This window comes from Pectinophora gossypiella, chromosome 11 (assembly GCF_024362695.1).
Source record: "Pectinophora gossypiella chromosome 11, ilPecGoss1.1, whole genome shotgun sequence".
NCBI lineage: Eukaryota > Metazoa > Arthropoda > Insecta > Lepidoptera > Gelechiidae > Pectinophora > Pectinophora gossypiella.
The window spans coordinates 15260799-15273973 of record NC_065414.1 but is presented as its reverse complement, the minus strand read 5'-3'; the positions used below and the strand labels follow the sequence as shown (position 1 = coordinate 15273973).

Genomic DNA, 13175 nt, shown 5'->3' with positions numbered 1-13175 from the left:
TCAGAGATTCACCCGCCGCAATATGAACTGAGTACCCACGCTTCACTGAGCTCTCTCTTAGGCCAGCGAGTTGCAACGAGATAAGTGGTGAGCCATACCTTTAGATTGCGTTGATATATATAGGACCCTGAGGAGCTCGGTGGCGCAGGGGTTAACGCGCTCGGTCTGCGATTGTTGAAGTTTGTTGATTCGAAGCACGAATCATCTTACTTTCGGACAATCGGGTGATCAGCCTGCATGGGCCCACAAACTGACCAAGCAGGCCATAACCCTAAAAAAAAACAAAACATCCTCACCGATAAAACCCCGACTTGTTTTCCGCGTTGTCCTTGATGCTCTTCTTGGTGTCCACTTCAGAGAGCACGACGAAGAAGTGGTGACACTTGTCGCACTTGACGAAGCGCGTCGAGCTCACGAAGGTCTCCACGTGGGTGCAGGGGTCGCCGCACTTGGGGCACGTTAGGACGCCGCTGCCGGACCCGCTCTTCTTGCCGCCTGATGTTGTGCCTGGCCAGGATAATGTACGATCATTATTTACTTATTTTATATTTTTATTATACATATCGGTAGTAACAGGTGTAGGATATTTTCACATAAGTACGGTCACGAGCATCAATATGTACACACTTTGGTACCATGTCACATTAACTTTTTTGACAAATTAAACTGTATGTCTCACTAAATGTCAAATATGTTAGTGCGACAGAGTCCTAAAGTGGGTACATTATATTGCTCATGCATGACTGTACAAGTACAATCAACCACATTATCCACGTATTAATTTACAATGTCGTCTGGTGTGTTGAAAACGTTATGTTGTCCGAAAGTAAGATGATCCGTGCTTCGGAAGTCACGTTAAGCCGTTGGTCCCGGTTACCATTTACTGATGTGAGTAATCGTTACATGAGCCATATCAGGGGCCTCTGGCAGCTCAATAATAACCCTGACACCAGGGTTGATGAGACTGGTATTCCACCTTACAACCCACAGGGCTTGAATAATAGATTTTTTAAATTTAGAAGTAGATAAATTGTATATGTCTATAAAATGAAATGAGTCATTGTATTGACGTAGAGGTACTCGCCTGCCGACGGTTGTGGCGCAGCGCACCGTTCTAAACAGCGGATAGGATGGAACAGCTCATCGATGAACTCTCATAGGCATGATAAATCAAATGTAATGACATTGGCCGATGTGACCTAACCTTTTTTTGTCGAGGGGAAATGCCTATCGCATACCGTCCCGCCGCGGGGGCAAAGAGAGGGTTATATCTGGCTCGCACCGACTAAATCCCCCGGTGGCCGTATCACCGCCGTTATGCCAAGCTGCGGGGACACTTTCGCATTCTTCCGCGGCTTGGCGAGATGTGACATAACCTAACCCACTGATCTACATAAAGAAATCTATTTCGGACAATTTTACATCCATATCGCTGACAAACATAAACACCAAGAAAATAAAATAAAATAGGTAGGTACTTAAAACTAGAATACGCTATAATAGCACACGTTTAGATGCCGATGGATCCAGTGCCTAATAAAGCTGCTGTCCCACCAGTCAGCTATAACAGCCAGGACGCTGTTGGTGCTGGCACGCACATATATTGACACGTACACACGCACGTACAGATTTTAATGTCGTCCTTAGTTCCGAATCACGGAGCCCCATATAAGTGGACAGCCATCCAATGGCCGCCTCATCTAAAATAATTAACCTTGATTGATCGGATTCAATCGACCAATTCGGACTTCTCAGAAAAACATTGCGTTCTAATGAAAACATATAATACCGGGTTCTTACCGCGTTATTATCAGGGATATGAGACTCCTGGTATTTCAACACTAATATTCCAAGTGCCATGCTGATTACGGGACGAACCCGGTATCATCATCATCAGCCGTACGACGCCCACCGCTGGGCATAGGCCTCCACCAAGGATCTCCACGAACCCGGTATTATGTGATTTAATTTTGATAATAACCGCGTAAACCTCAACATTGCGTTCCTTGAAATAATGCAGCCATACCACTTGACTGTCCTTTCACATACATAAACAGCCTATATACGTCCCACTGCTGGGCACAGGCCTCCCCTCAATCAACCGGAGGGGGTATCGCATATCACGTTTTATTATTATGTCCGGTATTAATAAAACCTAATCGTAAAGCTAGCTAAAATGCAATAATTCAATCTATCGTGTGGGTTGTGAAATCAATGACCACCCCCATGAACTTCATCCAAACCTGGAGTCAGGGTTACTGCCGAGCCGCCATCGGCGTCTGACATGGCTCATGGATGTAACGACTACATACATACCGAGGTAAATAGTAGCCGGGACCGACCGACCCATCTTACTTTCGGACATTCTGATGATCAGTCTGCAATGGCCTAATGAAACTAGAGACCACATAGTGATTTTTAGTGGTTATGTCCCCACTGGGATTCGAACCCAGGAACTCCGGATCGTGAGCCTAACGCTCTACCACTGGACCACGAAGGCCGTATTTCAATGTCATCATCATCACCCTAGCGTCCCGTTTTTCACTGGGTCCGCTAACCTAACCTGAAGATTTGACATGTCCGATTTTTTACAAAAGCGACTGCCTGTCTGACCTTCCAACCCGCAAAGGGAAAACCAGCCCAATCTAGGTTTGGTCACATACCTCCGAAAATGTATTTCTCGGGAATGTGGTTTTCCACATCGTGGTTTCCTCACGATGTTTTCCTTCACCGCTGAGCACGTGATAATCATTTATGAACATGAATTTGAAAACAAATTCGAAAAACATTGGTTTAGGCCTATGCTATTTCAATGTATTCATTGAATTTCTAATGTTCTGAATGACCTATTAAGGCCTAGATTTAGTAAGCTCTGACGGCCGCGTCTAATCTTGGGAAAACCAGAAAGAGTTACTTTACGCAATTCGCGACGAAGGTTAAAAGTTAATCGCTTAGAATGCTAGTTGTTTCACTTACACTGGTTACAAAGCAGGTTTACTAATGAGAGGAAATACATTAGGTGTTTCGATATAACCAGACTTTTCTTCACGTCAAAAGAGGTTTTCAGTAAGTAAGTGCGAGCAAGATAGATAGATCGCGCGCTCTCCCCCTTACTCCTTAGCAGCTTACGGCTATTTAAACTAAAGTAAGATCTAGACGGGGTGAGGTCGGCGTCCGAAGTAGGTACGAATTGGTGCGGGTATTTTCGAAATTTGTTAGAGGCTCGCGCGCGCGCGTGCGTGCGTGCGTGTGTATGTGTGTGTTGGAGTGAGTACTGATGGATAATAATTTATCAGATTCTGAGGAATATTATTGACGTCATTATAACTGCTTACGGATAATAACAGATAAACAGTTACATTTAGAAATATTGAATAAACATCGTATATTTTCGTCATTGATTGTACAGGGCCTGGATTCCATATTGTTCTGGAGATTTAATTTTCTTCTAAAAAACTTTAGCCTTAGATGGATGACGAAACATAAAAGTCACATATCCAGACCCGTCGACATGAAGAAAAATATTATGGAGAAAAATAATATTATGGGGAAGAAGAAGACTTCTATTTTGCACTCTATCTATCCCGCTACGGAATAGAAGCGCCTGGAAGAGATTGCTACCTTAGCAATAAGGCCGCCAGTTGTACTAAAGCAGTTTCTTAACTGATTATAATATAACTGTTTATTTTAATGTTTTTGATAAGTGCAATAAAGAGTTTTGTAAGATTATGAAGAAAAAGAAGGTTGAGGAGAAGATTATGGAAAAAAAGAAGCAACGTACCTGAGTTGTTATCCTTGGTGGGGTGCTGGTGGGGCGGGTGCGGCGGCTGGTCCGTGGAGGACTTGCAGAGCGCCGGCGCGGTGGTTATAGATCGCCGCTCTGCGCCCGCGCCGCACCACCCGCATGGCCGCCGTAGCCCGCGGCATGATGGAATGCCGCCTGCAACAACACGACAGCATACTTAGCATAAGGAATAATACAACCAGAACGAATAGAATAGAAGAACGTATAGAACGGCAACTCTCTTATTTTTATATTTAGGTGTTTTTATAAGTATTAAAAAAACATTAGAAATGTCCGTACATAAAGGTCGTACGGTTATCAGAGAAGACCGCGATATAAATCGCTTAGCACGCGATAGCGTAACCGTGCAGATGACAAATACGTAATTTCTTTTCTACCTTTTTTTTTCAGTTTCTTCTACTGTAACAAATGCACCTTTCTTTCTGATTTACGTAAATCTTAAGGAGCAACCTAAACAAACGCCGATGGTGAGAAGCGATAATTCTTTCACGAGAACAGCTCAATACTTGAATAGCTCATTGTTACTCCGAACAATTATTTACAAACTTGGAAATACCAGAATGGAAACCACATTACGCGGTGCACGCGTCTTGTAAAATAAGCTATTATTTATGGTAAATGGAGGGAGAGGCGCAGTGACCTCTATAGTAACCCTGACACCAGGGTGATGAGGTTGATTATTGGTCTTACAACCCACACGAGAGATGTTAAATAAGTTATGGCGGAAGGGTTTCCGAAGTAAAAACTCTTTAATAGTAAAGATACTGGCTGCTTTGTCCTAACCAAACTAGGGATCACAACGTGACTTTTGTGATATGTCCCCACCGGGATTTGAACCCGGGACCTCCGGACCGTGAGTCCAACGCCCAACCACTGGACCAGAGGCCGTCGTTCGTTTTGTAATAAGGCCGATAATATTTATCATTATCATCATCGTTAATGGAAACGATAATTGCGCAATCAGATTGGGACAGTTGAAAATATATCAAAAGCATAATTAATTGCACTTATATGCAAGCTACTACGCACTTAATTGACCAATTACTAACTATTTAAAGGTAATATAAAAAATAAAATTATACATTTCAATCGACATTGGTTACGTATGGGTAACGTCTGTGTAAGTGATGGCGAGTAGCGGTTAATGCAGAAGAATTTATTTGAATTTTGACGTTGTTACGATTCGCCAATCAATTCGTGTAACTCGGTTGAAAGATAGAATCCTCTCCCATGATTGGCTAAAATATCAATGAATTTACAGGAGTTGACAGTTTCAACCAATCACAAGTCACAACAGGACAGAATGTGACGTAACTATAGGCTTCAGAGTACGGTGCATAGCATAGCATCACTCCTGTGTCCTCGCCAGCTACGATTAAGTCCCATATTGTAATAGGGGGACACACTATTACCATTAAATGTGCAGAAGACCTAGAATCCCATGTGATATCAATAAAATAAGAGTACGATGTTCTTATAAATTTTCAAAGAAAAATCGATTATTACATGGTCCATTCGTTGAGCGTTGACCTCACGATCGGAAATTCCTGGACACATCTAACAAAGAAATCCTATTGTGAGACTGTTCCGTTTTTGGGCCGGATATTATAGGCTGAAATCACCCGATTGTTCGAAAAATAAAATGATTCCATTCTTCTGTGACAGAGGCTTTACAAGTCTCCGTGTGACGAAACCCTTACAATATTTACATGATATTAGCCGTGTCAGGAGCCTATGGCCGCTTAATAACCCTGACACCAGGTTGCTGAGGTTGGACATCAACCTCACTACACATTTTATCGCTAACCGCTTGCCCTCGAGCGGTCGCATGTACGTAGATTGTTGTTATTTATATTTTTACTTTCGGTATAATTTTATTAACATTTAGGGTATCCTTGCAAGGCTTTATTTCGATCTTGACATGGTTACAAGAGTTATTAATACGTTTATGTTTAAGAAACTGTTTTTAGCCGACTACGGTAAAACCAAAGGTGAAATTGATTCTTTTATGTGAATCGTGATACGAAGCTATCCACTCACCCCGATACCGACCCCGCCGGCGTGGTTGACGATTTCTCTCAATTAGCGCTTATAGCTATCGACCCACTAGGGTCGATTAATTCTTTCAAATATTTTTCCTCTCAGACGACGCCCAGAGCCGAGGTTCGCGCCCAACTGGGCACCCTCAAGCATGTCTTAAACGTTGTACCGGGTGAGAGCCTTTAGCGCTCCCCATTTGTCCGGCCAAGTAGTTAATGCCATCTGCGGCAAATCTACAATAAGTCACGTCAAAAAGAACTCTCCTTAAAAATATAGTTAGGTTAGGTTACACACACACATCCAGTCTGGACACTTCATACAGAAATCTCGTGCTTACTGTGTGTATGTTTTAAAAGTATTTAAAGTATTCGCCGATAGACGCCGATTATATGCACAATTCCGCATTATTTACAAATTAAATAATTACACAGCTGTAGCTAGCTGGTTTAAAAAATATAAACATCTAGAAACATAAGCTCACGACTATATACCAATTGGGGTAATCAGAAATTCATCCTTCGATGAACTAAGTACCCACACCTCACCGAGCTTTCTGTTAGACCAACGAGATAAGCCGTATCGCCGTCTATAATGGTCGAGCTAACTGGTTTAAAAATGCTAACGTATTTAATGCAATAAGTATACTATTTATTAAGAAATTCATTCATAATATATAATATACGTTTCATTGTTATTTAACACTATTAGCAGAGAATAAGGAATAATAAATACTACGTATAGAACGGCCACTCTCCGCTCCCCACCAGCGTCTGAGCTAGGTTTACCTCACCCCCCTCGAACATAGTTTAGATTGAATCGTATGGTGTCAGACGTCACACACACAGTTGCGCGTGTAGATAATGTCAATGTGTAGTTTCTGTGTAAAACGAGGTTGTCTGTATGAAGTGTCCGGGGTGTGCTATTAGGTAAGAGTTTAAAATTGTAGTTATTTACAACATTTTTACAAGATCTACTTGTTTCTTACAATTTATAAGTAATTAATTTACACACAGAAACATGAGAATTTCAAGTCAAATTAGCGATTACGAAACCTGTTTTAATTGACATCCGAAATAAACTTGACATTTTATAAAGCTGAATAAGTAAATTGTGTTTACACGATGTGTGCCAAGGTGGTTTGAAGTAGGTTAGTTGTCACAAGACTGATCCTTTTTTGTTATATTTTATTCAGCTTGGGAGTTTTTGTCCAACAGGAAATGGGGGGGGGGGGGGGGGGGTTTAATTCAGCTCGTTATTTTGAGTCTTTTCTTCTTTTTTGAGTTAATATCAAGTGGAATTTCCGATCGCAAAAGTATAGAATTGAAAATAATTAAAAAAAACATGAATTTTAGGACGGAAAGCACTTGATACTAACTCACTATCATGGAATCACCCCCCTCAGTATTCGTTACGATGTTACTAACACCCTGCATATTAAACCTAGTAAAGTATACCTACCAGTAGTAGTAAGTGTACCTAGTAATATATTATGTATTGATATGTTAGTGTTAGGGTTGGCAGAGGAAGGCCTAGACGTACATACCGCGATCTGATCTGATCAGATCCAGGATGTTTTAAGGAAAGGTCAGGTCAAGGGTACTCTAAACAGGCGAGCATGCATGAAGTGTTTGATGTGAGTCGAAGAAGCGAAAGTGAGGTGTCAGGATCGTAGTAAGTGGAATCCCGTAGTCTCTAGCAGATACTACCTGCTTACCCCAATGTGTATATATTTAATATGTATGTATATTAAACCTTCTTAGCGACAACCTCCTTTTCGCCTCGTTTTCACACACTCCATCAGTAAGTGATACGCGTCGTCCAGCTAACGACATGTGTCATGATGTGTCGCAATTTTGAGACTGATTTTCTCATGAGATATGCAAACTTTTGTAAAGAACAGTGCCCAGAACCAAGTCGGAAAGTCATCTAAAGACATCTTACATTAAAAAAAACCTGAAGACTACCCGTTTAAAAGGACAGCTAGTAACGTAGCATCACGCCTTTATACCCAAAGAGGTAGGCAGAGATGTTTAGTAATATACACCTACTCCTCGCCTGTTTACGTCTCGTGTAACAGAGGACGAGCCTGTTACCATCAACCGGGCACAAATCCTGGAAACCGCGTGATATCAATTATTATTGGCAATAGTATAGTACAATAAGTAATGGTACTTTATAGGGGCCTAGAGAGCCATTTTGGTCTAGTAAAACTATACATATAGTTTGGAATCATATTAATGGTGTAGTAATCACTTAAACACCCCCTCCGGTTGATTGAGGGGAGGCCTGTGCTCAGCAGTGGGACGTATATAGGCAGTTTAAGTAATCACTTAAAAAAAATACCATGCCCTTATCTCAATTACTAAAAAAAATACAACAAAAATTACTTCTCATCAAAAAATCGAAACGCTTCCGAATTTTTATTCGAGTGTAGTTATAAAAAAATGTAATTATTAAATTTTAAATTTGAATTTGGAACCTATTTTTGTTATTCTTAATATTTTTTAGATAATCATTCCGCGGTGTTCCATTTTATTGATGAGCATAGCGTGTGTGTATTATTGAGTTGCATTTTTATTTTTTTACTTTTAAAAAAGCTGCGTAGAAACTGCAACTTTTCAAATTTAGAATATTATTCGATGATTTGTTAAACGTGTCGGCCAAATAAGTCGAAATATCCACACGTGCGGGCAGCCTTCCAAAGCTATTTATACCATATACGTATGTTTGTACATAAGCGGTAATGTTTATTTTAGAGTGTAAATAAAAACAATGTCAAGAATACTATAACCAATATATCACGTTGGTCTTTTTTTTTGTCTTTTAGTTACTTAATTACGTTGGTCTAACAGAAAACTCGGTGAACTGACTACCCACTCTGAGTACCCACTTAGTTCATCTTGTGATGCATGTACCTCTGACTAGGGGGACGGAGCCCGTCAGTCGCATTTTATGAAAACCATTATGTATGGGAGCCTACTTAAATATTAATTTAATTATTTATTTTTAAAGTGAATATACATAATCTGTGTATAACTAAATAATCTGTGAAAATTTTAAAGAGTCCTGCTGTTGTTATTAATATCGACGCAAAACAAGCAAAAAAATCACGTTTGTTGTATGGGAGCCCCCTTAAATATTTATTTTATTGTTTTGATCATCTGAGAAAATTTCAACTATCTGATTATCGCGGTTCATGAGATACAGCCTAGTGACAGGCGGACGGACGGACAGCGGAGTCTTAGTAGGTAATCCCGTTCGGAACCCTAAAAACCATCCCATGTTTGAGAGAGAGAGAGAGAGAGAGAGAGAGAGAGAGAGAGAGAGAGAGAGAGAGAGAGAGACAGAGAGAGAGAGAGAGAGAGAGAGAGAGAGAGATGTCTTTGGACATTTACAAAGTAAACCGACACGCATCAGTACAATAAATTTGTTCTACTGATGCGTGTTGATGATGTGTGACACGTGTGAAGAGTTATTTGTAGTCATTTATTTTGGGAAAGTTTCATTCATCGCAATTTGTAAGTGCTCTTACATGCTCTTGACGAGATTTCGTAATGATGACTTGCGGTTCGTTTAGGAATTACGTCACAGGTATAGTACTGCAATATTTCCCACAGGGGTTAACAGAGAATGCGAATCCTTTTGCTTCGATCCTGACACACTTCTCTTGCTTCCTCCAGATTCACCAATCGTTACGGACACGCGCGCTGATTCAGAACAGAAGATTATTCTAATATTACTAGTAAAGTTGTTTCTGTATTTTAATACAACACATAATAACGGGTTTAGGTACAGCAATACATATTAAACTGTTACAGACAGCATTATAAATAGAAAGAAAAACTTGGTATATATGCTTGCCAATTACATGCGTACGGTTCTTACCGCGTTTAAGCAGGGATATGAGACTCCCGATATTTCGACACTGTTGCAAGTGCCATGATCACGGGATGACTGATGAGATTGGAGTGGAGTAGGTACAACGTAGTAGTTGTTTCTTAGTTTATCGCGTCATATCGTGTTGCGTTCAGGGGATTGAGTGGGTGAATGTGACACCTGTAACCCCAAAGGGTGTAGGTAGGAGTGTGGGTATCTAGTTCACCTTGCGATGGGTGTAATGTAGACGTGAGCTTAGGTACGTATGTATAAAAGTAACAGAAGCAGAAGTAATATTGCATTACGACGTTTGCGCATATAAAAGTTAGATGCACACAAATGTTAAAAGCAATATTACTTTTACACGAATTGCTTTGATGTGGTCTCCCCAGACCATTAATAATCTAGAAAAGTTAGTTTTTTTTCCACGAATAACAAAGTAATGATTTCCCTCAGTTTAAGAAGAAAAAAATATAATTTGGCTTGAAAGCGGCAAACGAGTTAGTTCCGGCCACACTTTTACTTTTTTCCTTTTATTGTTCACGAAAGTGAGTCTGAGAAAAAGAGTTCTTCTTTTTTTAAGTAAATGGGGTCTTGTGAAGTTCGAAATCTTGTTGTTGTTTAGAAGTTTCTTTGTGGACTTAGGTACGGGATGCATCCGAAGAGTCCGAACATAACTTTGTGCTGAATCGGCGACTTACATTTAGGCGTCGCGCGATATTGATAATTAGTTATAATTAGCATGCAATAACTACTCGTGGTCCAGTGGTTGAGCGTTGGGTTCACGATCCGGAGGTCCCGGGTTCAAATCCCAGATTTTTTTTGTAATCCCGAGTTTGTTTAGGATATTACAAGCTGATCACCTGATTGTCCGACAGTATGATCAGCCGTTGGTCCCGGTTGCTACTGATGTAAGTAAATACTCGTTACATGAGCCATGTCACTGGCCTTTGGCGGCTCAATAGTAACCCTGAACATGATGGGATGATGAGGTGGGTTGAGGTGGGAACCCATACGAGTAATTTATATAAAGTGTTAACGTTCGTTGTTTACTTTATTTTTTAATTATAATTAGATTAAATACCTAATAACAGACGGAATGAAATCGTGAATCTGTGTCACGATTTATTATTTTTAATTTGACGCTGGCTGTTAATTTCTTTTGCTTTTACTTTTGATTTCATCTTTTTCGAACGGGAACGTTTTCCCGCCTTTTCGAAAGGCGGTGGCGGTAATTTTGATCGCTTGCGGGAATCTGCTATGAAGAGTGGAGAGATAACATTTAATTTTGCTTATGAAAATATAACATTATTTAAGAAAATTACTGAATTGTTTGATTACGACGAGACTCCCCACCTGAGAGCATAATACTATATAGTATTATCATAAAAGTAGGAACTTTAAAGAGCTGCAGGAGCAAGTTACATCCTTACAGTGACAGTGATAAAAATGTATGTTGTTGTTGTTGTTTAAATTCGCCTTATATAAGGCAGGCAAAGATCTGAGGACCATACAGCCTTGACTTGGATTGACATGTCACCTTGTGTCGTTTCCACGGAAAAGAAGAAAGAGGTTGGGAGGGCCAAGTGAGCGCAAAACACGCGCCATACAAGTATGAGCAAATAGTTCATACTTCAACTTTGCACTCCACTCGTCCGCAAACTTTACTACGCACGGAGCACCACGATAGTATATTAAAAGGTTTGTGCATTGTTATAACCTGCAGGGCAAAAAATCAAATATCGACTATCATGCAGGAAAGCTAAAACCCTTAGTAAGATCGGCTATTTATAAAAAAAAAAACTTTTGTATGCAGTATCTTACGATAAAATTGCAGCCTATCACATAAAATATAGAGGCATATTTCCGGTAAAAGTGGCTATGCAATTTGAGAATCAGTAGAGCAGCAGTATTGTAGTTATCTGCTTGCAGGAGTAGTAGTAAAAGAGAGTGGGGTTGGACCGGTGACAGCGGTTCACATACAAAATGCGCGTTAGGGCCATCATCTTTCTTCTATTCCGTGGTCCTTGCCATACATTTTTATCACTGTCACTGTCGATAGGCTGCTCGTTTGCAACTTGGCTAATGTCCCAGTACATGAACAAGTAAAGGAAGTAAGCACAAAGGAACATAACCGCCCACAATCAGATCCAAGCGACTGTAGAAAGTTAAGTGCAAAAAGATTACAGACAATCCCTTTCTCGAGCTTGAGCTAAAATCACATAATAGTAGCGCGTGCCGACTGTTCGCGCCACTATGGGCGACAAGCGACGAACTAGCGAGGATCGGTAATCGGTGAACAACTCGATAGGAGCGTTTTTAGAATAGACCAGAATTCAAATTCAAAAATTGATTGCAACAAAATTTAAGAAAATAGAAGAATATATATTTACTTGCTCCAAATATGGAACATATTAATGTTTAAACGATTTTATGTTCGCTTTGTTTGGCTATAGGACTTGAACATAGCTGGCGAGTTGCATATAGTACACTTCTGCCTACATTAACTTCACGCCTGTATCCAGAAGGTTGTTTGTTGTTGTGTGTGTGTGTAAAGTAAGATGCGTTCTCTATGCGCTAGCGTTTATGCCGGGGACAATCAGCTAACTTGAATTAATTATCAGGCACAGATTTTTATTAAAAAAGCGACTGATAGACCAGACATGTTACAATATTCTGCATTTCTTCTCTCGTGTGGGCAGATTAATAAACGATCTAATGAACTCTGGTGTCAGGGTTATTATTGAGCAGCCAAAGGTCTTGGAATGGCTCATCTAACGACTACATACTTAATTACTTAATATCAGTAAATAGGAGCCGGGAGCGACTAGTTAACATACCCCAGAAGCATGGATCGCCTTACTTTCGGACAATCGGATGATCAACTTGCAAAGTCCTAAGCAAACTAGGGATCACAAAGTGATTTTTGTGATATGTACGCACCAGGACTCGAGGCTGAGACTTCCAGAAGAAAATAATCTCACGTTTCCCGCTAATCGCCAGCAATCTCACCATTGCCGAAGTCAGCGTTTAACTTTAACTACAGACACGATCATCATCATCACGGGTTATTAACTTAATTTGAATATTAACAACATAACATTATGGTTTGTAACTTTTGGGTGTTCCGAGCAATTACAATGTAATAGGTAACCAGAAGTACACTTTAATACATGACTTAATAGTTCGTATTGTGGAAATCATTCGAAAGATTGTGAAAAGTGAGAGTGAGAGTTTGCAGAACGTGTGACTTACAACGTTCCGGGCTCTAAACCACTGAATTGAGTTTATAAGGTTGAATATATATTTGTATCGCAGATAATTAATATCGCGTGGTTTCCAGGATTTTTGCCCGGTTATTGGCAATATTGGCAATGCTCGCAACCTATTACATGGGACTTCAACGTAGCTGGCGAGGAGTTTTTTTTTATTTTTTTTGACGTGACTTATTGTA

The 13175-nt window shown here is 40.3% G+C and overlaps 1 protein-coding gene and 1 long non-coding RNA gene across 3 annotated transcripts in view; one reads left to right on the top strand and one right to left on the bottom strand.

The window, feature by feature from the left end:
* LOC126370901 (uncharacterized) overlaps nt 1–13175 on the top strand; it is a 309102-nt gene that overhangs the window by 23011 nt on the left and 272916 nt on the right. The window lies entirely within an intron of this gene.
* The window catches only part of LOC126370861 (ATP-dependent Clp protease ATP-binding subunit clpX-like, mitochondrial), a 48410-nt gene that overhangs the window by 31155 nt on the left and 4080 nt on the right, over nt 1–13175 (bottom strand). For both annotated transcript variants that reach the window (XM_050015967.1, XM_050015966.1), the window contains exons 2-3: nt 3782–3940; nt 297–507 (exon numbers count right to left, since the gene is read on the bottom strand). In XM_050015967.1, the coding sequence (XP_049871924.1) occupies nt 297–507; nt 3782–3940 (370 nt within the window). The remainder of the gene's footprint in view (nt 1–296; nt 508–3781; nt 3941–13175) is intronic.